Source organism: Pelodiscus sinensis, chromosome 1, assembly GCF_049634645.1.
Source record: "Pelodiscus sinensis isolate JC-2024 chromosome 1, ASM4963464v1, whole genome shotgun sequence".
NCBI classification, from domain to species: Eukaryota; Metazoa; Chordata; order Testudines; family Trionychidae; genus Pelodiscus; species Pelodiscus sinensis.
The window spans coordinates 26,578,289-26,605,535 of NC_134711.1; the positions used below are offsets into that span (position 1 = coordinate 26,578,289).

The 27,247-nt window shown below is 42.8% G+C and overlaps 1 protein-coding gene across 2 annotated transcripts in view; it reads right to left on the reverse strand.

Moving 5' to 3' along the window:
* Positions 1 to 27,247, reverse strand: part of COG5 (component of oligomeric golgi complex 5) — a 349,021-nt gene that overhangs the window by 30,578 nt on the left and 291,196 nt on the right. For both annotated transcript variants that reach the window (XM_006120390.4, XM_075927034.1), the window contains 3 exons: positions 24,401 to 24,562; positions 22,419 to 22,518; positions 723 to 833 (listed from right to left, as the gene is read on the reverse strand). In XM_006120390.4, the coding sequence (XP_006120452.1) occupies positions 723 to 833; positions 22,419 to 22,518; positions 24,401 to 24,562 (373 nt within the window). The remainder of the gene's footprint in view (positions 1 to 722; positions 834 to 22,418; positions 22,519 to 24,400; positions 24,563 to 27,247) is intronic.

A 27,247-nucleotide genomic window follows, 5' to 3' on the forward strand; every position in this document is an offset into this window, starting at 1 on the left:
AACTGTTGTGTGTCACTGAAAAACAAACCATTTTTCATTAACTATTACAGCAAATTCAGCTGATAGTTTAGCCACCTAAATTCAAGAGAAAATCTATTTTCTATCCAGTTCTTTAGCACAGTGTTTCTCAACCAGTGGTACGAGTACCTTGAAGGGTGCTCGAGAGAAGTCTGGGGGGAGGGGAGGGAGCTACGTCAACACAACTGAAATTTGGAGAAAACTGATTTTTTTTAAGTTTTACAGTGTTTTATTATTTTTGTACTTTTTACATCCAAAAATTTCACCACCCATCTGGCTATGATTAAGTTGTTTAAACAAATGTTGTGTGTCTGAAAACTGTAGGTACTGGGGGTACTTATATTTTTTTTTAAAGGGGGATACTTTATAAAAAAAACTGTTGGGAAACACTGCTTTAGCAATTGCCTAATTTCCCACCTTACAGGTAACATGATACATAAGTACACAGACACGCCAAAAACTAATTTTATTTTTTATTTTTATATAATGAAAAACAGACATGGGTTAATTCATCAAACCCTGTTCAGTAGTTATAACATAACCTTCATTCATACACAAATCACAAACTTTGTTCTAGGCTGCTGTTCAAATAATCTTTAAAATGTATCTGTATGATTCTCATCAGTGCAAGGCTGACTAAGCTTAAAAAAACAAACAATGTAATAAAAATGAATGGCAAGAAGTTAAGCATTGCTGAAGCCTACCTTCAGCACTGATTGGTGTAGCCTGTACAGTGAATTCACTACAGCCACATTTCGTCTCTGCCCTTCTGTAAGAGGTCCAATCACCTGGCTGGCCTCTCCTTGGGTGGATAGCTACAGTAAGTAAAGAAATAAGCAAATGATTTTAAAAATAGTGAGGAGTCCTGCAACACCTTATAGACTAATAGATTTATTAGGGTATAAGCTTTCCTGGAGAAAACCTATATTAATCAGAATGTCAACTCCTTTCTCTTGAAATGAAGTGAGACCTAAAAAATAAAATTAGTTGAGCTTAGTGTGGTCTTTACGATTCAGAGTAGACAATATCGTGCATTTAACCCATGAAATATGCATACATATTTTCTATCTCTCTCTCTCTCTCTAACCCTCCTTCCTTCCCTCCTAGGTCTGCAGAAGACTCACATAAGCAGGGACAAAGGGCTATTTCTTCTCTCTGCTCCTCCAATAGGAGCTGCCAGACCAATCCACTTGGAGAGAAAGGGTCTCAAATACTTCGCCCACCTCCATCAGGGACAGCAATCAGAGTAACACATCAAAGAGGACACTAAGTGGCAAAATAGCAAGCAGAATGCTGGTACCCTGCTCTAATCACTAGTCACACTTCTTCCTTCAAAGTCAGATTTTTTGTTATAAAATATTCATTTATAATTGAAAACACATTAGTAGCTCAAATGAAGAAATATTAATGCAATGAATTATAAAAAACAATAGGATAAGTTATTCTAATACTAAAAGGAGTCTTTGTGTAAATCACCATACAGAAAAATCAAACTGTAGTCCAAAATATAGAACAGCATCCCTTCACACTTCAGTTGAATGAAGGATGTTTTCTTGGTCATACAAATGATGCATGAAATCACAAAATACAAGGATCAGACATATAACCATTTAAATATAGTCCCATAAGGATACCACGGGAAATGTTTATTATTTAAAATAAAATTACATTTGGAATCGTAATTAGGAATTTTCTTATACGCCCAGTAAGGTGCAGAAATGTAACGTTCTGTTAAAAGGACTATCCTGGTTTAGGGTAATTTAGCGAATCTTCTATTATCACCTACATATGTTCCAAGGCACAAATCCATTAAAGTCCTAGAGAAATAAGCCCAACGCTTAACATCCTTCAACAAGAAGGCATTAAAACCCCAGAACAAATAGTGAGAGACCTTTACTGAAATCTATTCAAACGATCTATTCATAGCTGCTAAGAAAGTAACAGTCAAAAAATAAGAGACATAAGTAAAAATTAAAGAAATATTTGAAAACATGCAGCACAAGCATAACAAGGAGAACAAGGGCGGTTTAGGTTGAACATTAGGAAAAACTTCCTAACTGTCAGAGTGGTTAAACAATGGAATAAATTGCCTAGGGAGATTGTGGAATCTCCATTACTGGAAATATTTAAGAGCAGGTTAGAGAGACATCTATCAGGGATGATCTAGCCAGTGCTTGGTCCTGCTGTGAAGGCAGTGGACTGGACTCGATAACCTCTCAAGGTCCATTCCAGTTCTAGTATTCTATGATTCTAAGGCTATGTCTAGACTACACAGAATTTTTTAAAGAGGACATGCAAATTCCGGTGGAATCCCATGGATCTCACTTTCAAAAGGATGTTTACGTGTTTTTTCGAAAAAGGGTTTTTCCCCCAAAAAAACATGTCCAGACTACTTACACTTTTGAAAGATCCTCAAAAGTGAGATCGGAAGAATTTGCATATCCTCTTTTGGAAAAAAATGTAGTTTAGATGTGCCCTAAGAGAACACTTCTTAAAATGGTATAAAACAATAAATCTTCATTAATGAAAGAATATTGCTTTAATTCATAGTTCATCACAGGATGTGAGCATTGAAACAAACATTAAATAGCAAATACCTGGTGTAACAGGTTGACTTGCTCCTCTAAGGCCTGGGGATAGGCAATCCTTGTTACGAAATAGGTACATCTGAACAGGGTCATGGGTGAAAACTAAGCAGGAAGCTACACAGAGATGGGGATGCTCAGAGAGAAACAAGCAGAGTCAAGGGATGATGGGGAGTAAGTAATCTCTAGTAGGGAAACTAAAGTTTTCAGGGAAATGGATTCAGCCAGGAAAGGCTTGGATATCCCTAGCAGGAAGTCTGGAGGTCTGGACTCAATAGGAATTTGAGAACTTTTATTTTTAATATTTTGTGATACTAATAAATCTAGCCCAAAGATTCTAAGTTTCTCAATTGAAGAAGAGGTTGTGTGTGGCGTTTAAGTCTTTTGAAAGGAGAAAAGGAGGTAGTTCACAACAGAAGGCCTTTGCAATAACACATGGTATAACTAAATTAGTCAGACTTTAACTAACATCCTACACATAGATGACAGGTAACATAGAGGGGGAAGGTTGAACCTCCCCAGACAAATGGATATGGCCCAGTGTACAGTTCACCCTAGATCCGCTCCTGCCTGCTTCCAGTTCTTCTCTCTTTCATCTCAGAGACCTGCTGGGCACACAGGCTGGGGGTGCTGGGGCTGGGACTACATTTTGCAGACCACCCATCCATCTGGTAGGAGTGCACCACCTGCCCAGCACTGGGGTTGGGGATGCTCTGGCCACATCTCACAGCTGGTACTCCCATTGCACTGTCCATCCAGCCTGCTGTGATTGGGGCACTCCAGCCATGCCATCTCCATCCATGGGAGCACTGGGACTGTGATGCCTACTTAGGGCTGGGGTTTGAGGGTGCTCCAGGGCTCGGGGTGTGTATGAGGATACAGGCTTGGCTGCTCTGGACTCTGGCAGGGTGGTGAGGTGCAGAAGGAGAGGGGTCAGAAGCTAGTCTCCCCCAATGGCTCATTTACCTGCCACCCATGATCCTACAAATATTAATTGTAGGCAATTTTTCATTCCCATGCATACATGTAATGATATAGCATTACAAACTAGTCTGTGTTGTCACTATCCACCACATTTCTTGCAATAAAATCAATTCCATCACGTTCTCCAGAATTAGAGTCCACTAAGCTGAGGTTTCTGACATCTATTCAAAGAGAAAAAAATGTCTCTCTTCTAATGCCTCAGAAACAGTTTGGCCTTCAAAAAAATCTATCCTCAGACTAGCAGAGGTAAACTTGGTGTCTCAGATGTTGGCATTTCTTTTCTGTCCTGATGAGAGAGCCATGTAATCTGAGTACTCTCCCATATCACTTCCTGATATTTCAACTTCAAGAAATGTAAATGGTTTTAAGAATTTTGCTCTCAAACCAACATTTTCACAGATTAATATGAGAAAAAAAATAAGACTGGTGTTGAGTTAAAGGTGCTGAGGTTACAGTTTAGATTTTTATCAGCCATTTAGTGCTCAACCATCATCATGCAAGACAGGAAATGTAGTTAATCTGGGAAGAACAACAAGCCATCGGGTGAATGCATTTTTTAGTCAGTTGTTATTAGACTTGCCCCTGTACAGCTGTTTGCTGGAGGATGACAGCAGAGTCTTTTGAAGTAACTTTAAAATTAGACACTCATTGACAAAGAAAATTCTCTCTAGTTGGTGCAGTTTGGCTTTTAGACATTTAGAAACCACACAGCAATGGGTCCCTCAGCTCTTGATGAAAGAACCTAGCTTCAACAAACTGACACAGGAAAAATAAGCTTTTTATTGGAACAGCAATTGTTATGCACAACTAGTTAGACAACAATAATGGTTTAAAACTATATTTTCCAAAATTATTCTTTTTTAGTTCTTTCAAATAATCAACTTGATTTCAACAGAAGGATTTGCTGAGCCCTGCAGATTGTAAAACATTATCAGTTGTTTGAAGCACTGAGCTGGTAAATCTTTACTATGGTGAATAACATCTGAAGCCAAGATGTACTGGGTTCACTGAGATTGCCTTTAGGGAGATATGCAACAAATTACGAAAGATCCATTGGCTGTAAGCCTCAATATGTTTAGCTTGGTAGGAGCTGTCAGTTGCTGTCTCTTGTCTATCCTTGCTGCTGCATTGGTGATTTCTAGGATCCTGTCCTGACGCAGGAAGGCTTTGAGATTTGATCTGTGTCTAGCAAGGTTTCTACACAGTCTATTTGTTTCTGGGTAAGTTGGGACTTTGGATCATTTATCATGACTCCAACATGCTTGTGGTTACACAGACTGATTTACTCTGGGATGATGGCCCTGCTCAGCTACTTTATCTATTAAGAGAAATATATGCACTGCCATGCTATGCAGGTCGGCCATTATTACTACCATAAAGCCTTTCATGAAAACGTGTGGAGCAGATGCCAGACCAAAGAGCAAAGACATTGGTAGTGCTGTTTGTCTTCAACACACGAGACTATTTTTCAGGTAAGTGTCTGCAAGGTCCAAGTGTTTTACATGTTGCCTTCTCCTGAGACAGACAGGATGCCTCCACCAGGGCAACCATCTGAAACTCATCTTTGGTCAGAAATTGATTCCAATCCCTAAGATCCAGGCTGTGGTAGAGCCTTCCCATCTTTCAGGCTACCTGAAATTATTTGTGCTGAAGCAGGCATCAGAACTCTGAAAAAAACAGAGGAGACACCAGGAAGTCAAAAGCTCCTAAGATAATAGCTAAAATATATAGTATAATCATATGAGATGTAACTGGATGTAAAAGGAAACCTAAAGGAAACATGAAAAGCAGTGCTGAGATGCAGAATAATGGGCAATGAACAAGTGAGGCACCTTTGCCATCAAGGAATTTGCTAAAACATTTAGAAAGCAGCCTTGATGCTCGTAGTTTGTGGTGTTGTATGCTCACACGAATGATACCAGTTAGAGAATGTTAAAACTGGTGAAATGATTTAGCTGTGCTAGCTGAAAAGGGTATGACTTTGGGATGGTCTGACTTGCACAACTGGCTTGAAGCGGTTTCCATAATATAGAGGGTTTACAATTTACCGTATATACTCGAGTATAAGTCGACCCGAATATAAGCCGAGGCACCTAATTTTACCCCAAAGAACTGGGGAAAAAGTATTGACTCGAGTATAAGCCTAGGGTAGGAAATGAGGCAGCTACTGGTAAATGTAAAAAATGAAGATAGATACCAATAAAATTACATGAATATTTATTTCAAAGAAAAACAATAACCTAGCTCTGTAAGGGGAAAAGGGGGTCAACAAAAACAATATGGTTCTGCAGGCACAGCCACAGCTCAGCCCCCGCAGCCCCCACGTTCCGGCCCCCTCGCCTGCCAACGAGCCCCCTCTAAATGAGCCAGTGGGGGGGGGGGGGCTGTGCGAGACCCGGGCCAGGCGTCGATGGGCCAATGAGCCAGCGGGGGGGAGGCTCCGCGCGGGGGTGGGGGCGGATCCAGGCTCCCTGCCCGCCCGCCCTCGGTTCGGGACCCACCGGAGCCTCCCGGGCAGTGGCGCTGGCCCTGGGCGCAGCAGAGCTCCCGCCGCCTGGCGGCGCTGCGGGCCGGTTACCGCCGCTCCCTGGGCCCGGCAGCTGCATTGATGCGCACCTGGCATGGGGCCTCCCTGTAGCCGGGAGGCCGGGGCCGCCGCTGCCGCCGGGGGGTTTGCGGTTGTTCCCGGCGCCCTGGGCGTACCTGCCCGCCCAGCCCTGCCCACTGCCTGACAGCGCCCCGCCGGGGGGCCGCGCCCCGCCCCGCGGCCCCGGCAGCCCGCCCGGGAGCGCTCGGGGGCCCGGCTCCGCTCCGTTCCGCGGCCGGGAGTGCCTCCGCAGCCGGACTCTTAACGGGAAGTCGGAAGGGTCTGAGCGGGGAAGCGGTAGGTGAAGGGGCGGCCGGGGAGCGAGGGGACAGGGGGGCTGAGAGGGTCAGGAGGGCAGGGGCCGGAAGGGCCAGGAGGGCAGGGGCTGGGGGGCCGGAGCTCCGGGCTCACGCATCTAGACCCGGCCGGCGGCAGAGACGCGCTGAGCCCGCCCGCGAGCAGGAGGCTGACTCGAGTATAAGCCGAGGGGGGCATTTTTCAGCAGAAAAACTGTGCTGAAAAACTCGGCTTATACTCGAGTATATACGGTAGTTAAATGCTCCCAGCACTCCCACTATACAAACTGTTCCAGCACCCCTACCTCTACTGGGTTTCTGATGCACTGGACTATTTAGAACCCATATCCACAAGACAGAAGAAGTATACAGATCCCTGTATAGGCTGCTCAATCCATCCCAGAGAGGGCTAAAAAACAAGAGCATTTATGCAGGGCCACCACAGTAGGGAGAATTCCACCTACACATAAAAAACATAATCAATTTATTTAATTACCATTTGTCTTTAAATGACTACCGATTCAGTCCACGCATTTATTCAGTTTATAATACTTTAATTGCCATTTCTAAACTGAAGAAGCAAATAAGCTTTACATTGTTAAACTCTAACTTGATATCTGGTGAGAGCTATTCCAAAATAATGAAAACTCCAAAGCCTCTGAAATAAAGTAATACACATTGAATCAAATATACTTACTTTAATTCAATGTGCATCATAGAGTTTAACTTAATATGAAACCACTCAAACCACATAATATAAAATGCTTCAGGCATTTTAAATCTGGCTGTTTTTTTACCTGTTTAGCAAAAATACATGATGGATCTAAAGTACAATTTTTAGTCCCCTCTACGAGCAAGATAAAATCCAGTACAAAGTGCTTCAACACCTTTAATGCCTAGTTCAACCTTTTCTTTAGAGAAGAGCCTCAAAAATATTCCACATTTATTATGTAAATCACAATCTAGATAGCAAAGGAAACTGTGAAGGAAATATATGAATATTTATCTCCGTATCTCTCTAAGTCACTGCAAATTGAAATGAAAACATACAAGATGACAGTAAATATTTCAAAAGCATCTAAAGTTATTTAGAAGCACAAAACCTTGCACTCTAAAGTCACTTTTGTAGGAATGTGAAAATTTTACTTAGTATGACTAATTACTCTTTCCTAATGGCTCTTCTTGCAAAGCTTTCTTGTGATTTTTCTTGAGCAAAGCAAAACAGTCAATATCTAATCTAATTTAGGCAGTCTGCTATCTTTAGCTTTTCTATTTTGCTAAGTTAATCTTTATGATGATATTTTTAGTGTCAAATAGCTTCTCTGTGCATGATATCTGAGCCTGACTTATTTAATCCTTTTAACATGACAAATATTGAATCCATGTTTGTGAGTTTTACCATTTAAATAGCATAGATGCTTGTTTTTCAAAGAGAGTTGTGTCTTCCAATTATTTAGTCAGTATGAACTCTAAAAAATGTATCTCTCTTCTTCATCAAGTAGTGTCCCCAATGGGTGCTTCACTCGAGGTGAGTCCACAGCAGTGGTCCGATGACAAATGCGTGCTTCAGAATCATTGGTTCTGCGCTGCAGACAAGACCACGTGAGCTACTGATGAGTCGGTCTTCAGAGAGTTTACAAGAGCGTAATGTTTAGCAAAGGTAAGATTAGAGGACCAGGTAGCTGCTCGGCATATGTCCTCTAATGGTACTCCACGGAGATAAGCAGTGGATGCCGCCATGCCCCTAGTAGAGTGAGTTCGAGTTCGGTCAGGCAGGGGTTTGTTCCGTAAAGCGTAACAACGTCTAATGCAGGCGACAATCAAGCCTGATATGCGCTGTGCAGAGAGCTGTTTGCCCTTGCAACGTTCAGCTGTAGACAGGAATAGTCGTTGAGATTTTCGAAAACTACGTGTCCTTTCGAGATAAAAAGCCAGCGCTCATCTAACATCTAGAGTATGCAGACGGGACTCCTCCAGAGAAGAATGAGGCTTTGGGAAGAACGTTGTAAAACACATGGGTTCATTTATATGAAAAGCAGAATTGATCTTTGGCAGAAAGGCTGGGTGTACACGAAGTACCACGGCATCACTGGAAAACTGTGTGTACCGTGGGTCTGCCAAGAGAGCTGCTAATTCACTCACTCGCCGCGCGGATGTAATAGCAAGGAGGAACACCACTTTCATTGTAAGCATCCGTAAATCAGTCGATGCTAACGGTTCGAAAGGAGGGCGAGTGATAGTGTCCAATACTAACGCCAAGTCCCATGGCTCCAGAGGAATCCTATGAGCTGGATATAGGTTGTCCAGGCCCTTAAAAACCACTTGGTGAGGGGGTGTGCACACAGTGAATAACCACCGACAGGCAGAAGGAAAGCGGAGATTGCCGCTAAGTGCACTCTAAGAGAAGAACATGCCAACCCTGTCGTCTTCAGGTACAAAATATAATCCAATACCTGCTGGATAGGCAGCGAGAGATGGTTGAGATCCCGTGCCATACACCAAGCTTGAAAGCGACATCATTTCTGCAGGTAAGTCTTGCGCGTGGTGTGGCGTCTGCTGTTAATTAGTACGTCTCACTTCGTAAGAACACATGAACTCCAACCCTTGGAGCCAGCTAGGAGCCACGCCATCAGGTGCATGCGGTCGATGCACGGGTGGATCATCGTGCCGTGCTGTTGAGATAGCAAATTGAACAGTACTGGTAGCCGTATCAGTTCGACGACTGACATCCTTGACAACCGAGTTAGCCATGTCTACCGGGGCCAGAAGGGTGCTATTAAAATTATTGTTGCCTGGTCTGACGCTACCTTCTCCAGCACCCTCGGGATAAGCGGGAGAGGAGGAAATGCGTACAACAACTGGTGACGACTCCAGTCCAGCAGGAAGGCATCCCCCAAGGAGCCTGCTCCGGCGCCCACTCGAGAACAGTACTGATGAAATTTCCCATTGCTGAGAGTGGCGAAGAGATCTATCTTTGGGAAGCCCCATCATTGGAAGAGGTTGCAGGTGACCTCCGTGTGCAGCTCCCATTCGTGATGGGAGAAGAAATTCCTGCTGAGAGCGTCGGCCTGGACGCTGTCCTTGCCAGGAAGGTAAGCTGCCGTCAGGGTGACACCATGACGCATTGCCCAATTCCAGAAGCGGACTGCCTCTGCGCAGAGGGAGCGGGAACGTGCACCCCCTTGCCAAGGCAGATATTGTCGGTGAGGATCTGTACTGATTGACCGCGAATGACATGGACAAAATTCCTGCAAGTGTTGAAAACCGCTCGAAACTCGAGAAAATTTATGTGTTGCAGTGATTCTTGGGGAGTCCAGAGGCCTTGCGCTTGGCTGTCCTGTAAATGAGCACCCCAGCCGAGCAGAGATGCGTCTGTTGTGATTTGCAGGGATGGTCTCTGAACATGGAAGGGAACTCCTAGCAACATGTTCTTGGCGTCGCCCCACCATATCAGTGAGGTCCTGACCTGGTTCGGGATAGAGACTGCCCTGTTTGTTCTGTGTATGCCGGGGGTGTACACTGTGAATAGCCAATGCTGGAGACCACGGAGATGAAGCCTTGCATGAGGAACCACAGACGTAATAGCCGCCATATGCTAGGAGCCTAGGAGCTGCAGGCAGGTAAGTATTCGAGATTTGGGGGAAATTGAAATAGTCTATACCAAATCTCGAATTAGTTGGAACCTTTTCATGGGCAAGTATGCTCTTGCAGTTGAGGAATCGAGCCTCGCCCCAATGAATTCCAGATCTTGATTCGGAATGAGAAAAGACTTCTCGGCGTTGATTACGAGACCGAGAGCTTTGAATATCATGGTAGTAGTGGTGACCGCCCACATAGCCTCGTCGAAGGTGGGGGCCTTTAGTAGACAGTCGTCCAGGTACGGGAAGATGATAATGTCGAGACGGCGAAGATAAGCAGCCACCACTGCAAGGGTCTTGGGAAAAACTTGTGGAGCCACCAAGAGGCCGAAGGGTAGAACTCGGTATTGGTAGTGGTCGACTCCTACCAAAACCGAAGGAATCGCCTGTGAGCCGGATGAATTGTTATGTGGAAATAGGCATCCTGGAGGTCGAGGGAAGCAAACCAATCCCCCTCTTCGAGAGCCGGAATGATGGAAGACAATGTGACCATTTTGAATCTCTGCTTCCGCAGGTAACGATTGAGCTGACGTAGGTCCAGGATAGGCCTCCAATCCCCTGACTTCTTCCGGGTGAGGAAATAACAGGAGTAAAACCCTCTCCCACGAAACTGGGCTGGTACCCTCTCCACTGCTCCTAATGAGAGCAGATGGAAAACCTCCTGTCGTAACAGGTTCTCGTGAGAGGGGTCCCTGAAAAGGGAGGGGGAGGGAGGCGAGAGGGGGGAGAGAGTTGAAGGGAATGAGGTATCCTGTGGCTACTATGTCGAGGACCCACCGGTCGGTGGATATACGAGACCAACGATGTTGATAAGGTCTCAGGCGGTGATGGAACAAGCCTTGCACGTTGTGTGGAGTCTCTATCAAGGGGATGGTGCAGAGTCCCTCGACCAACCCATCAAACTTGCTGCCGACCTTGTTGCTGAACAGGCGCCCTGTTAGAGCGTTGTCGACGCTTTTGTGGGCGCTGTCTAGATCTTTGTTGTTGTTGCTGTTCAAAAGGTCTGGGCCGAGGTGTAGCATAAGAAAACGGTCTTTGCTTGTTATAGGGCGTGTATCTCTTGCGTTTATAAGGAGGCGTGTACATGCCCAGCGTTCTCAAAGTCGTGCGCGTGTCCTTGCCTGAGAGGAAGACCTGATCGGTGGATTGAGCGAAAAGTGACTGCCGATCAAATGGTAGGTCCTCCACCTTAGACTGCATGTCTTTTGGGACCACGGCCTGGTGCAACCATGATGCTCGGCGCATGACTATGGCTGTAGCCGTAGCTCGAGAAGCTGCATCAGCCGTGTCAAGTGCTATCTGCAACGCCGTCCTGGCAATGGTGTAACCCTCTTGTATCACTGCCTTCAAAATCTGGCATTTAGAGTTCGGCAAATGTTCAAATAGGGGGACCAGTTTAGCATAATTGTCGAAGTCGTGATTTGCCAGTTGCGTTGCATAATTGCACATTCTTAAGGATGCAGTGGCTGAAGAGTAAACCTTCTTGCCTAGGAGATCAAGGTGCTTAGCTTCTTTGTCAGTTGCTGCATTTTTTGCTTGAGAAGTCTTCGCCCTCTGTTGTGCCGCGTCCAACACGAGGGAGTTGGGCTGAGGGTGCGTGAATAAAAAGTCCATCCCCTTTTGGTTTATAAAGTACTTCTTGTCTGATTTCTTATTAGTCACCAAGGATGTAGCTGGGGTCTGCAAGACGTCATCGGCAATCTCTAGAATGGCTTCATCAAAGGGAAATGTCATCTTTGACTTCTGGGACGGTTGCAGGTTCTTCAACAGCCGATGCTGCTTTTGTTGCACGTCCGTCGTATGGATCTCTTGGGACTGGGCTACCCTCTTGAAAAGCTCCTGTAACTGTCTATGGTCCTCCGCAGGAGACAAGTCCCCAGGGACCACGGCATCATCAGGTGATAAAGGTGAGTTGGGAGCCAGCGAAACCAGGCTTTGATGGTCCTGGTGTGTGTGGTCATCCTCCTGATAGACGGATGCTGAGTCCTCCGCCGGAGCCAGTGGAGCAACCGAAGATGAAGATTGTACTGGCGGCTGTGGAGATAGAGTCCGGCTGGATCACGGTGAGCGCGAGCGGAGACGTCATCTATCCCGAGGAGAGTGATGGTCATAATAACATCGGTCATAATGATGTCTACGGTATGGACTCGGAGAACGTCTGGAAGAGTATCTTCCACAAGTGTCATAATGACGAAAATATTCTAGGGTTCTTGGGGACCCTGCAGAAAAAGATCTCCGGGAGTAGTGAGAAGGAGATCGTGAATAACGCTCTCGGCGATATCAGCTTGACGGTGAGTGGTGGGATGACCGGTAGTAGTGGTCTGGGGCCGATGAGTAATGATGATGATGAGGAGCATGATGATGCGCAGAGTAAGATGACCTAGGAGACACCGGTCCCGGTGAAAACATTGCACGGTCAGGTGTCAAAGACGGTGTCCGGAGCTGCGCTGACTTGTGTTGTGCTTTTGTCGGCACCGTGGAGTTGGAAGCAGGGTATAAGGGACTAGGGGATGATGAAGCAATCCCACAGCCTGGTTGTTTATTAGCCGACCCGGTGCCGCAGGATATGAGGCAGAGGCACCCTCTTGCGGCGCCAATCCCGGTGCTGTTGATCCCGGCACCGGGGGAGAAGCCGCAGCAACAGCTGGGGAAGACGCCGGCACAGCCGCTTCTGCGGCTACAGTCATCTGCGCATGCGCAGGAAAACCCGGTGCCGGGGCGTCCGCCGGTGGTTTTTGAGCGGCGGTTTTATCCATTGCCGGCACCGACTCCACTCTTGAGCCCCCCACCGGTGCCGGGACCGGTTCCTTGCGGTGGGCTCTGACAGGAACGGAGGAGCAACGGCCCTTGCCCATTCTATCCGCAGGAAGCCTCGGCGAATGGCCAGAGGTTCCTGGTCTGTCCCCGCTGCTTACTCTGCTCGCCATGCTGCGGGGACTGTCCTGAGCCATCCGGTCATCAAGCTGCCCAGCCGGGCGCGGGGCTGACGTGTCCGGAGCCTGGAGGGCTTTGTTGAAGAGGAGAACTCTAAGTTGGAGCTCTCGATCCCTCCTGGCGCGAGCTGTCAATTTGGCGCAGTGACTGCACTTCAGGGGAACATGTCCGTCCCCGAGACATTTTATGCAGCAAGAGTGTCCATCTGATACCGGCATGGCATCTTGGCACTCAGTACACTTTTTAAAGCCAGGTAATCCTGGCATCCTTATTGCGACCTGAAGCTTGACAGACAAGTACAGGCAAAAACTTTTTTTTTTTAAACTAAGAACTACTACTAACTACCACTATGCTAATATTAACAATTTATAACAGAAACAGAAGAAAAGGCTAAACTAACTAATTTTTCTCACTCCTCAGAGAGGAGGGGGAGCCTAGGGTAACTACGTCTGCGGCCGCGGACGGTTGAAAGGAAAGTGACTAGCCGGACCACGCTCAGCTGAGAGGCGCGAAACAGCAGTCATGCATGCGCGGTCCGGTGGGGGGGCTACTGCTACTGAAGATCCTCCGGTTTGCGGCGCCGGGACGAGCCCAGCACCTTGAGTGGAGCACCCATTGGGGACACTACTCGATGAAGAACCCTTTCTTTTTTCTTCAAGCATCTGAGGAAGAGTTGTATCTCACAAAAGTTTATGCCCTAATAAATTTGTTAAAGTACCATCAGAGTCCTTGGGGTTGTTGTTTTTTATTTAGAATATAGTGAGTGCATGAGTGAATGTACACATGCATCTAGAAAAAACAGAGTCAGTAGTCCTAGTATTGATCTGCTCTGTAATTAAAAAAGTTTTGCTGGCATACCTCTATCAAGAGTGTGAGATAATCCCTGCACTCATATAGATGCAGTAATGCTAGGAAAAAAATCTGATTGCTGGTATTTTGTTTTTAGATTTTCAGGGAACTGGTGTTAGCCACATCAAAAGAACTTTCTTTCTAATACAAGCTGCACTCCACTAGGGCTATTTGATGGCATAGCTATACTGTGGACAAGGCCTTAGACTTTTTTTTTTTTAAATTCTCAAAGAAGAAAGCTGAAGTGTGGTTTCCCTACAACGTTTTTCAGTTTCAGTAGTCATATTAGATATGTCTAGACTGCAGAGTTTTTCCAGGATACCTTGGGGTCCAGGGAATGTGTCCGCTTTTTCAGAAACTGTTCTGAAAAAGCGGGTACATTCTTTCAGCATCCCTGTATTCCTCTCACAGAGAGGAATAAGGGATGTGCCGGAAGAGGAGGTTTTCCGAAATTTGGCCCTGTGTAGACAGTCCAAATTTCGGAAAAGCCTCTTCCGAAAAAAAAAGTGGAAAAAGATATGTATATTGTGGTTTGCAATTTGCTTATCTTTTCCCAAAATCCCCCCCTGCAATCTAGACATAGCCTCAAAAAGCTAAAAGATGCACACTGAAATCAGAGCAACAGCGCAGAACAGTTTCATGCACAGCCTTGCTACTGACAAGACAGACACATTTTGCCAATCCTTTAAGTGAAAAGTGCAAGAGAAATTAGATCCTGCAGAAGTTGATAGCATAATTCTCCCTACCTGCCAAGAAAATCAAGTAGGTGAGTTGATTTTTACAACTCTGCCTCTGCAAATTATTCTATTTGTTTGTTCATTGGTCAAAAGATACCAGACCTATTTGTACCTGCCAGTTAAGTCTTATGCAAGGGAGAAGAAGAGAGGCAACAAGTCAAACCCTCCACAGCACTGACAGCAAGATAGAAGGGATAGCAGTGGGATTCTGATATAAATTAATAACAATGTCTGGCAGAATGATTGTGACTTTGGGGGGGAAAAAAAAGTAAGAGGTTCTTAGGTTCAAAAAGCATGAGAACCATATCTTTAGGCAGCTGAGTTTTCATGCTCACAGTACAACACATTTTATCTATGTGCAATGGGTGGGTGTGTTAGTGTATTTTAATCCACCCACATGCAAAGCTGAACAGAAATAGCACCAAAGTAAAAGAACATACAGTACTTACATTACCACTCACAAACTGTGAGCTAACTGAAATCATCACTCAAAATGAAGAAGAATGCAAAAAAATAAATCTATAAATAATCTAGGCAACAATCCTCCACTGGGACAGGGATAGACAAGATAACCCTACAGATCTTTTCAATCTAATTTCTATAAAAATATTTGGATCTTGGAATTTACTTTTCTACATTATCTAACATGGATACTGACAATGTATGAATTTAGACAAGGGTTTTCCAAATTTAAAAAGTTTTGTAAAGTTCAGTGATAAATATTTCATGACCCTCTATCATCCAAAATGCTAACTCTAACCATAAATACAAGAAATAGGTCTCCCTGCAATCAGACCAAACCTCATAATTATATTACCAATAAAGGAGTGTTAATTACAAAGGAATTGCAAACTTTTAAATGCATTCAAAATTCAGTACAGTAGACGAGCCAACTTGCTGCTGGAAATGTGTCCTAGAAACTCAAATTGGGGCAATATGCATTTGCTTTACCTTCATTCAGGCAATTGCAACACTCATTTTTATCACAACCAGCAAAGAGAAACCTGACTGCAGAGACTTAAGGAGAAAATGGGATGAGAACTTTCAATGCTTCTGCTCCTAAAGCTGGCTTTTTCTCCTCCTTCAGAGATAGCAGAAAGTTAAGTTCCTGACTAGGAAGTCATGTCATTGGAGGGACCTGTCTTGCTGCCAACTCTATAGCATCTTCTGAAAAAGGTTGACGAGTCACTTCTTTCCCTTTTGTGGGTCCGCAAGAAGCAGTTACACACGTGGTTCTGAAATTCCCTGTAATATAGATTTATGAGTCCCTGATGGTTGCTACCCAGTTCTTCAGTCCAGTGAATTCTGAAACAGGAAGTGACTCCAAGTTTCCTCTCTATGCTCACAAAATTCAACTACCAGCTTTTCTGATGAACTTTCCTACTCTGCTGTGCACAGAGAGAAAACTCCAATTTTTGGCTCTAAAGAGAAGAGTTCAGATCATGGAGGTAAACAATGCTGTCAGCCAGATTGACTAAGTGGGCCATCCAACATGAATCATTAAAGGCATTAGCAAGTAAAGATGAATGACCACTCTGGAAAACTGCACTTCTGCTCTTAGGTCAGAATCAAGTAAGTACTTTACCTCTTGTAAACCGCCTCATAAGGAGTTGCTGATGAAGAAAACCCATGTCAACATAGAACAATGCAAAGAATAAATAATTTAATTAAGTTTGCTACTTTAACTGCTTCATAATGAACCCGAAAAGGCAAGAGGACCCAACCTTATTACATAGAATGGCCACATAAAAGTAAGCACACACCTGTGTAGGCCAAACAGATTCTACATGTTTTAATAAGATTTACAGTCACCTGAATTGAGTTATATTTTAAGTTCACCTTGTATCAAATGTAGTTAAATAGGATGTTATTTCTATGTACAATATTCTCTGTTTACAAACATGTGTAAACTATAATGATGTAAATATGACAACAAAATGCTAATGAACTGGCTGTTAATATACTGGGTGGTTGAACTTATGAAAGCTTTGGTGGGCCATGTACAGCTGTCAGGCTATAAGCTGGACATTCTCATGTGACAGAGAATAAAAGAAGCCTGCATGGCCTCTTATAAACGATAATAGTTAATAAAGGAAAACCTATTGACAATGTATTTAGTCTTTCAAAAAGTCTTTTGCAAAGTAGTACACAAAGTAGGGATGTAAGCAACTAGTCAACTACTCGATAAGCGTAAGCTCATTCGATAGTCGAGTAGTGACTATCAGAGAGAAGCAGCAAGTGGGGGGAGCAGGAGCTGGTGTTGGGGGGAGCTGGCTTAAAAGCAGGTTCTTCCAAGCCCCAGGTCTCTGGGGAGGCAGAGGCACAGTGGGGAAATGTTGCAAGCCGGGACTGAAGCAATTCCCACTTGCATCAGTTCCCACGGTGGCACTTCAGCCTTTGAAATTAGCAAAAGCTTCATGAAGGACCTGTAGCTCTTGCCACTTTTCAAAGGCTGAAGTGCCACAGTGGGAACTGGCACCCCACTTGCACTGGTTCCCTGCTGTGCCTCTGCCTCCTTTGTCCCCCATGGCAGCCAGGGGGGAGAACAGGAGCTGGTGCTGGGGGGGAGCCAGCATAAAATCCAGTTCCTCCCAGCACCCTCTCTGGGGTGCCGCCTGGTCCCCCCTGCTGCCTCTATCAGAGACAGAGAGGGGAGAGATAGGGGAGGCTGCTGCAAAGCACCCCGTCTGCTGGGGTTTCAGCAGGGAAGTGGGGTCCCCCAGGGACAGGAGCTGCTGTTGTCAAGCAGACCCTGTTTGCAGCGGCCAGGGCTTGCTGCAGGCAGGGGCTGTTCCAGCACCAGCCCCTATGCACGGCGGACAGAGCTGTCCACCACGAACAGGTGCTGCTGGACTCAACGTGAGTGGGACCAAGCAGTCCCAGCCCATCCTGGTCCTGGACACTGTGCTTCTTTATTTTAAATGTAGCAAGAACCCGGGCGGCACTTACTACATTTAAAATGCAGAGCCATAGCGCAGGTGGCTCCCGGAGCTGGTATAAGCCAGGACTGCTCAGTCCTGGCTCGAGTCGACTCCTAGAGCTACTTCTGCTGCAGGTCTGCAGAGCAGTCCTATTGACTAACCATATAGCCCAAGGCTACTCAACACATGGACTGTGGGCCGCATGCAGCCCGTGGCCCGTTTGCTTCCGGCCCGTGGTGCGGTTTGGGTTTACACAGGGCTCTGCATGCGGCACGCGGGTGGGAGCCAAAATAAAAAAGTGGTCGATATAATGGTCTTCTGTTGATATGCGTTTTAGTAGTTAAATTCCTGAATTATCATTGCTCATTAAAAGGGCTATAATATGGGTGGATATTGGATAAATATTGCATTTTATTAATATCAGCAGAACTGACTTAAATGGGGCCTGTGAGTTGTTCAGTCTTCCCTTAACCTTTGTATTCATGCCCGTCAGTGTGAAAGAAGCTATTTGCATATATAATTGCATGTAAATGCAACCACACTTAAGTTGCGGCCCTCGGCATGTGCTATGAATATCATTGTAGCCCCCAGGGCTTCCAAAGTTGAGTAGCCCTGGTAGAGCCAATACAAATTGTATCCACTATACGATTAGCTAGGTAACTGCAATTTAACAACCTTATCATAAAGAGTAATTAAGGAAATTAAGTAGCTATCAGATGTCATGGCTTAGAAACTGGCTTTAAAATAGAAAATTTAAGAGTCAGACTAAAAGGGCCAATTTTCAACATGGCTAACGGGTAACACTGGGCGCTCACATGTTCTATATTAGATTCATGCTTGGTACTGTTTCACATATTTATTAATTATCTGGAAAAGAGTAGCCAGTACACTGAAAAATTTTTCAGCAGACAAAATTATTTAGATTAATCAAAAATAGATACTGTTACTATTACTAATAAAAAACAGTGGGGAACTTCAGAGATATCTTACAGCATTAGGTGAATAGGCACCCCATGGCAGATAAAATGTGGTGTTGGCAAATGCATCAAAATGTGAATTCACTACACTCATTGCTGGCTTCCAAACTAAATGTATAAACTCAGAGCCACGATAACATGATGACCCGATTTTACAGAAACAGTCCCGATACCAGGGCTTCGTCTTATTTTGGTGTTTATTAACCCTGACACCCATCTCCATCACATTTGCTATGTGGTCACCCTACTGAGAGAGCTGCTTAATTCAAGAACTCTGCTCAGTGAGCAGCAGTTCTGTTAAAAAAAATAAACCAAACATTAGAATGGATAGAAAAACATTACACCTTCACAGCAATATGAATCTCAGTTCTGGCCACCTGCTCTCTCATCTATAACAACATAAAATCAAGTCAGAATGCAATAAAACATTTTGATCCACCCAAAACAACTTTTTTTCCTGGGTGGTGTGTGTGTGTGGTGTGGGGTTTTTGTTGTTGTTTTTGAGAATTTTGACATTTTCAAGGTTTGTTTCAATTCAAAATGAAACCGTATCTCAAAATCTCTAAAACCTTTTAGGAATAAAATGTCCATCCCCCCACAGCCCTAGTTTTAATGCACCTCCACAAAGAGCAAATTTTCAACAGAACTTTCAGAAACATACTTCACACTCATACTAGAAACTACTATGCAGCACCTCAGATAACTCATCAAGTTGAAATGCTAACTAGCCACTTTTCTTAAGTTTTAAAATCAGTTGCTTTCAGACATTCTCAGCCATAACTCTAGAATGAAATGAATCAGTGTTATCTGACAGAGACACATTTGCATTTTGTAGCTGCTTCAGTCCTAGAAGTTTTAATAACATAAATATTGAATAGGAAAATATAAGATGTTCTATAGTTATGTAGTATGCAGTTTACAATGTGGCATGATTGGTAGAAATGCCAGATAATAGACCCAAGGGACATAAGTGTTCTCACAAACTGCCAGTTCGAGCAAATTAGATCTCTTGATTTTTCAAGGTTTCAAGTTTGTTCCCCCAAAACTCCTCGAATTTATCCTCTTATGATGGTTGCTCAGTTGCCAAATACAGCAACAAAGTTGAAGGCTTTATGTTCTCTCACCTAGCACTTCAAAATTGTGTGTGGTTTCAAACCAGTTGATGCAAAGCTACATATTAGCATACTTTTGCATTTTCTTTCTGACTCGTCTTTGAAACAACATGCTGCTTTACTAGGTGCAGAATCCATCTTTTTTAATCATTCGGACAGAAATGAGCTCCAACAAAGACTTGGTGGCGTGAAACATTGTCAAGTAAGATTCACAGTATCCATTTACAGCAGACATGTCTGGTATCAAGATCAGTGACATGTGGGCATAGTTATTTTGTGTTGTACAGGCAGTCCCCGGGTTACATCAATCCAACTTACGTCAGATCCCTAGTTACAAACGGGAGGGTGGGAAGGGGGCGCAGCTAATGCGGGTGCCTCCCCCACTGTCGCCGCCTTCGGCGGCGCAGGGGGCACTTCCCCCCAGCGGACCAGGGAGACGCGGAGCTAGCCCTCCCCCCCCCCCAGCAGACCAGGGAGACGCGGAGCGGCTTTTCTCGCCGCAGAGGACGCGGGTCTGCTGGGGGGAACAAGACACCAGCCAAAAGGGGGAACTCCAGAGCGGAAAAATTAATTTCCTAGGGAACAGCAGGAGCAGCAGGCAGTGAGACCCATTGTGTTACAGTCCCCACCTTGGGAGCAACAGCTCTTTCCCTCTTCAGCACTAGAGCTGCAAGTATCTTGTTAGCGTCACGTGAAATTAACAAGTCCCTTCCAGCCTGGCAGAGGTGAAGCTGAAAAATTACCCAGTGGTGTGGGTGGGCAAGAACGGGGACGAGCAGGACAGAAGGAAAGAGGGGATGGGTCTGGTTGCAAAGTGGGTGAGTGGACAATGAGGACCCACCTGTGGCTAAACTCCTGTTCCAAACACAGAATTTTTCTTTAAAATTAATCCTGTGGATAAATTCACACACACACTTCACAGGAAGGGATTTCCATTTTCTGCTCAGCAGAATACAACAACAGTTTTGATTGTATCAATATTTCACTGTGCTCTCCAATGACTATTGATTACACTTAATACCCATTTCACTGAACCATCTGTAGCAAATTCTATTTGGAACAGTAATATGCATTGAATAAACTTTTCTTAGTTATAAAAAACAAAGATTCTGACTATTAAATGAATGACTGGGATCTTTCAGGTACCCCAAAAGGAAGATTTGGATATAGCATGAAACACTGAAACTTATGATCAATTTTTAATTAAAATATCAACCAAAAAAACCTTCATATGAAAACAGTATGTGTTTTTCTTAGAATAAGGAAGTTGTATGAGAATCAGGGTCTTTTCCATCTAACTTCAGCTTCCCGTCCCCCCCCAAAATATGTACCAGTTCCGACTTACATACAAATTCAACTTAAGAACAAACCTACAGTCCCTATCTTGTACGTAACCCGGGGACTGCCTGTACAAAGTAAGTGATATTATATATGGCTTGTGCTGCTTTGTAACAGGTACATCCAGGCACATACAAAGGTACAAGTTTACCGTTTTATTTAGAGAGGCTTATAGCCATCTACTTCTTGTATTAATAAGCACTGACAATCTAGTTGGAGTTATAGAATCTGAGCAGAGTGGCTTTAAAGGGAGATCCTATTCTGTCAGGGAGAGGGGAGATTATGTTGTGTATCAATTAAAAAGATCAGTTAAGTGTATTAATTATTTTCAAAAAATTTTATATTCTGCATGTCCTGCCACGGAACCCTCCCCTACCTTGCCTCTTCACTCTCCTTGAAGTTTCCCAGCACACATTTTGGGAAACTCTGATGTACAGCATTAAACAGAAATAGTCACTTGGCAAGCACAATATTTATCAATGCTTTTCAATTTTTCACAGCCCATTCAAATATAGTACCTACCTGAAAGATAGACAGAACCCTAACAGTAGGGCTATTTTATAGTAAATTGAGGTGCTACATATGAGCAGGTATCCACAACTAAGCTTCTACTGCTGAATGAATATTACAGTGTCCTACCGAATTTCAAAGAAATCTGATCCTGCCTTCAGAATCAGAGCTGTTTAAGAAAACACTTCACAACACTGACATACCCAAAACAGCCACTTACATTGTGTATAACAGTCTTCCTATTGGAGGAAGATTTTTTTTTTAATTTAAACTGATGTTTGTTTCAAACGCATGAAAACATCAGCATCAGCACTTATGTAAAAATTGTATATTCAATTTTTTTTAAAATAGTTCCTATTACAATTCTAGTCAAAGTACTTGCAAATGTTGTTTTTTTGCTGCTTTGCTGCTGTTCAATTTTATATTAGGTATCAGTGCCTGGAAAATGGGCAAGACTATGAGACATGACAGTAAACAAGTCCAAAACTGAGCAACATTTAAATGATCATTTTTTGTAAAAAATGTGCTCACAAAAAAGGGCCCCACACTGAAAACTTTATTTATATTTACTAGGATTTTAAAGACAACAAATAAAGAGGGATTATATAACAGACAGACCATCAAGTTTTAGTAGTTATTACAGTAAATTTTAATTATTTTAATTACACCATAAAACAATTAAAATAATGACATTTCAGTTTATAACCATAAGGGCAAGTTCAGCTTTGACATAAATCCCACTGCAGTAAATGGGTTTGCATCAGTGTAACTAAGAGCAGGATTTAACTCAACATGCATTCAATACAATGGAAAGTTTATTTGAGTAGCTTTATCTACTAGGATTCCTGAGCTATTATTTTAATAAATCTGTGACAAAAGGAAACTCTGTATCATTACTAACAATATTATTTACAAATTGAAAAACTACTTACAAGTTGCTCAGATTTCACACCATATAGTTGTATGGTCTTTGCCACATTTTTTGAGACCGCTAAACTGAGGTTTGGATCCACAGAAGCCACATTTAGCTCACTAAAAACAAAGGTGACATATTAATTAATACTAGTCAAAGAGTGTAACAAATTAACTATTAATAACTAGTAACATGGCACATCAGCCTGGTAGAGGAGAACATACACAGCCAAATTGTACAAGCACAACGGTACAATTTATAGTTTAACTATTATGCTTGGAAATTTTATGAGTTGGGTATGCCACTTCCCATTCTGAGGCTAAGCAAGAATTCACAGTGGGTAATTCAATTAATTACTTGGCGAGCAGAATCTGGTAGAGGCAAGTACAAGTGAGACTATGGAGTATACAAAGATTCCAAGGTGGAGTCTGTGTCACAACAAATAGGCTTTATTGTATTGTATTTATTGTAAGCGCAATATTCAGTAAAAGGGACCCCAAAATAGATGAAAGGCAACAAACTGAAGAGAATAACAAGAAATTATGATTCAAAACACTTCCTGGGGATCCCTGTCAGGAGGATAGTTGTTGACTTCTGAGCACTATTTCTCTCAGCTTCCTAGAAGCCCACATCTGCTAGATCTCCATCTACAAGGAGCTCTATCTGGAGGCAAGAATGAAGCTAGCTATCCAGCCAACATTATCCTTCTGTGGGTCATGCTGCCAGAGATAATCCACCAAGGATTGAGGGAGATGTGAGGATCCACAGAATTGGAAAGACTCACACTTGAACTTCACAGGGCCCTAAATTTGACTTGCTAGACAACACAGTTTTCCTGCCCATTGTGAAGACCCCCTGCTTCCTCTGCAAGATAGGGCATCAGGGTCCATAAATATATGCAATGCAGTCCAAGCCAGGATACTGAAACTGAGGCTCGGGAGCCACATGTGATTCTGTAATATGTCTCTCCTATGGCTCTTGGCAGAACATTATATTAAACAGTGTGATTTAATTATTTAAATATCTAAAGTTATTAATCAATCAGGAATCCTTTACTATGTATTAACCAAATTGTAGAATACTTGATCATTTTACTGTAAGAATAATATACACACATACCCACACACAGTGTGTATGTGAGAGAAAGAGTGTAAATGAAATAATGAATTCATATCATAGTGGTTCTTTTGGGTAATGTTCTAATATGAATCCTAAACCACTGAGGTCTGAGTATCACTGGTCCAAACCCTTAAGCTCATCTCATGAAGTGGGTTTTACCCATGAAAGCTCACAAGTCTATATATAATTTTCTTAGTCTCTAAGGTGTCACAGGACTACTAGTTGTTTTTAAAATGTGATGAGCACTAGTAACTCCCACTGAAGTCAACAAAAACTGTAGAAGTTCGACATTTTCCACAACATTAACACATCTAGTAAATTACATAGAATGCTATCTGTTCATTCTACTGTTTGGACCAGTCTTTGCTAGCCAGGCTAAATAGTGAAATCAGGGATTCATGAAAATGTTTCATTTGTGATTTAAATATTTCAGTTTACTTTTTCCTAACAGTGATATTCCTCTTCCTCTACTACTCTTGTTATTTCATTCTTTATGCAACAGATTGGGATGTAATTTATAGCAAGCAAATATCATCTTCCCTTTGATTCAGTTAAATAATTCTGAATGTAACACATTTACGTTACATTTAACATTTCTCTTTTTACTGGATTTTAAGCAAAATCAATGGACCTTTTCATTTGAGTAAAATTACTTATGTTCATGCTTGCAAGAAAACAGATATTCATATGAATATTTCAGAATTAGTCCTGCATAATAAAATTCAATAGATGAATCCTGATTTAATTTCAGTACTTATAACTTGTATAATTAAAGCAGAATAAAAAAGTTACTGTTAATGAAGTTTCAGTTCCAAAATTTTAATATAGAAAATAAAAAGATGTGGTGCAAATTACATGTTGCATTATATTACAACCACTTACCTTGCTATAGTTTTAATGATGCTCTCAAGTTCATCGGAGGAAGGAGGATTCCGACCACCAGGAGGAAATACAAGGTTGATGGGGTCAAAGAGGCGAGATAATGACTTTGACAAGTAAGCAGCTTCATAAGGTTGCAATGAGTCTTTCAAAGCTTTTTCTGAACTGTGGGAATGAAATAGCACATTTTGAAGTTGAAATTTACAGGTTGAACCTCTCTAGTCCAGCACTCTCAAGTTCGGCAACATCCATGGTTTGGCATGATTTTAATTAGCAGAATATCCACTTATCATGGATGTGGCCAAGCTTCCGGTAATCCTATAAAGTACCTGTGTTCTATGCTGTTATTTATCTTTAATTTACCCCCCATGCCTTCTAAGAGCCCAGGAAACAAAGAAAATATTGGTAATGTCACTAAATGCAAGCATGAATTTTATACTTTGTCTACTTATTTCCTCGTGCCAATACAGTAAAATTGTGTAACAACATTAACACTTGGTTAATGCTATGCATAGGCTTATACAAGGTGTATCAGTACAGTCATATAGTTTTAAGTAGCATTGTAAGAACGGCCACACTCTTAGACCAAAGGCTAAGTAGCACTTCTGCAGAAAAGGACCTGGGAATTACAGTGGACAAGAAGCTGGATGAGTCAACAGTGTGCCCTTGTAGCCAAGAAGGCTAATAGCATATTGGGGTGCATTAGGAGGAGCATTGCCAGCAGATCCAGATAAGTGATTATTCCCCTTTAGTCGGCTCTAGTGAGGCCACATCTAGAATATTGTGTCCAGTTCTGGGCCCCCCATTATAGAAAGGACGTGGATGCATTGGAGAGGGTCCAGCGGAGGGCGGCCAAAATGATTAGGGGGCTGGAGCACATGACCTATGAGGAGAGACTGAAGGATTGGGTTTGTTTAGTCTGCAGAAGAGAAGAGTGAGAGGGAATTTGATAGCAGCCTTCAAATGCCTGAGGGGAGGTTCCAGAGGGGATGGAGAAAGGCTGTTCACAGTAGTGACGGATGGCAGAATAAGGAGCAATGGTCTCAAATTACAATGGGAGAGGTCTAGGTTGGATATTAGGAAAAACTATTTCACTAGGAGGGTGGTGAAGCACTGGAATGGGTTACCTAGGGAGGTGGTGGAATCTCCATCCTTAGACGTTTAAGTCTTGGCTTGACAAAGCCCTGGCTGGGTTGATTTAGTTGGGATTGGTCCTGCCTTGGGCAGGGGATTGAACTTGATGACCTCCTGAAGTCTCTTCCAGCTCTATGATTCTATGAAAGGTCCATCTAGCCCAGTACCCTGTCTTTTGATGGTGGCCAATGTCAGGTGCCTCAGAGGGAATGAACAGAACAGGTAATCATTAAGTGAGCCATCCCCTGTCTCCCATTCCCAGGTTCTGGAAAACAAAAACTAGTGAACATCATTCCTACCTATCATGGCTAATAGCCATTGATGGGCCTATCGCTATGTATTTATCTAGTTCTTTTTGAATGCTCATAGGGTATGTCTACATTGTATTCCTCTTTCAATTTGAATTTCCTGCGCTTTATTTACATAATGGCGTCCAGGCACTTTTTCTAAATTCTTTATTTTGAAAGAAAAAACAGTCTAGACAGGGTTATTTTAAAAAAAAACCCAAAAAACCTTCTTTTGAAATAACCCTTAAACCTCATTTTTTTAAGGAATAAGAGTTATTTCGAAAGAAGGTTTTTTTTTCCCTAAATAACCCCAGTCTAAAAAACCCTAGACTGCATTTTTTCTTTCAAAATAGAGTATTTTGAAAAAGCGCCTGGACGCCATTATGCAAATGAAGCACGGGAAATTCAAATCCACGCTTCATTTTCAATTTCGCTTGGCTGCATTTGCATTCCTCTCTTGAAAGAGGAATGCAGTGTAGACATACCCTTAAAATCCTGGACTTCGACTCATCCTTTGGCAAGGAGTTCCACAGGTTGACTGTGCACTGTGTGAAGAAATACTTCCTTATGTTTATTTTAAACCTCCTACCAATTAATTTTATTTGATGACCCCTAGTTCTTGTGTTATAGGAACAAGTAAATAACTTTTCCTTATTTATTTTCTCACCACCAATCAGGATTTTATAGACCTCTATCATATCCTCCCATAGCCTCCTCTTTTTTTAAGATGAAAGTATTATTAATCTCTCCTCATACATCAAGTTATTTCAAAACACCTAATCATTTTTGTAGCCCTTTTCTGAACTTTTTCCACTGCAGAGATTATCTTTTTTGATAGTGCATTACAAGCATTGTTCCATTTATCTGACTCAACAAAATTAAAATTAAAATAAAAAAAAAAAAGACCCACTAGCTACAATATTGATCTCCAGTGATTCGGAAAATTTACTGGTTCGGCATCCATCAGGACCCAGGTGCCAGACTAGAGAAGTTCAACTTGTATAGTTACAAACTGAAGCTGGAACTGTTCTGGAACTTATAAACTCTGCAGGAGCAGACAAGTATATGTATCACCCAGGAGATTTTTTTTTGCTTTGAAGTAAATAATTGTTCAGTTAGCCTCCCTACATAGTTCAACACAGCTCTGTGAATTAGCTTTCCTCAAGACCTATTGTATGAAACAAATTTGGCATTCCTAAATAAATTTATACTTGAGATATGCAACAGTAAAAACATTTGAAAAGTTTTCCAGAAATGGGATCAGAGTCTTTTTTTTTTTTTTGCAGTCACACATCTCATAACAGATGGCCTGAGCCCACCGAGAATATGTTAAAAAATTCTCCTCTGAAATGGAGCTACCTGTATAAAAACACCAAGGAGGAAGGACTGTATTTGTGCTGGCAGTAATAGTCAATTTTAAAACTGCATT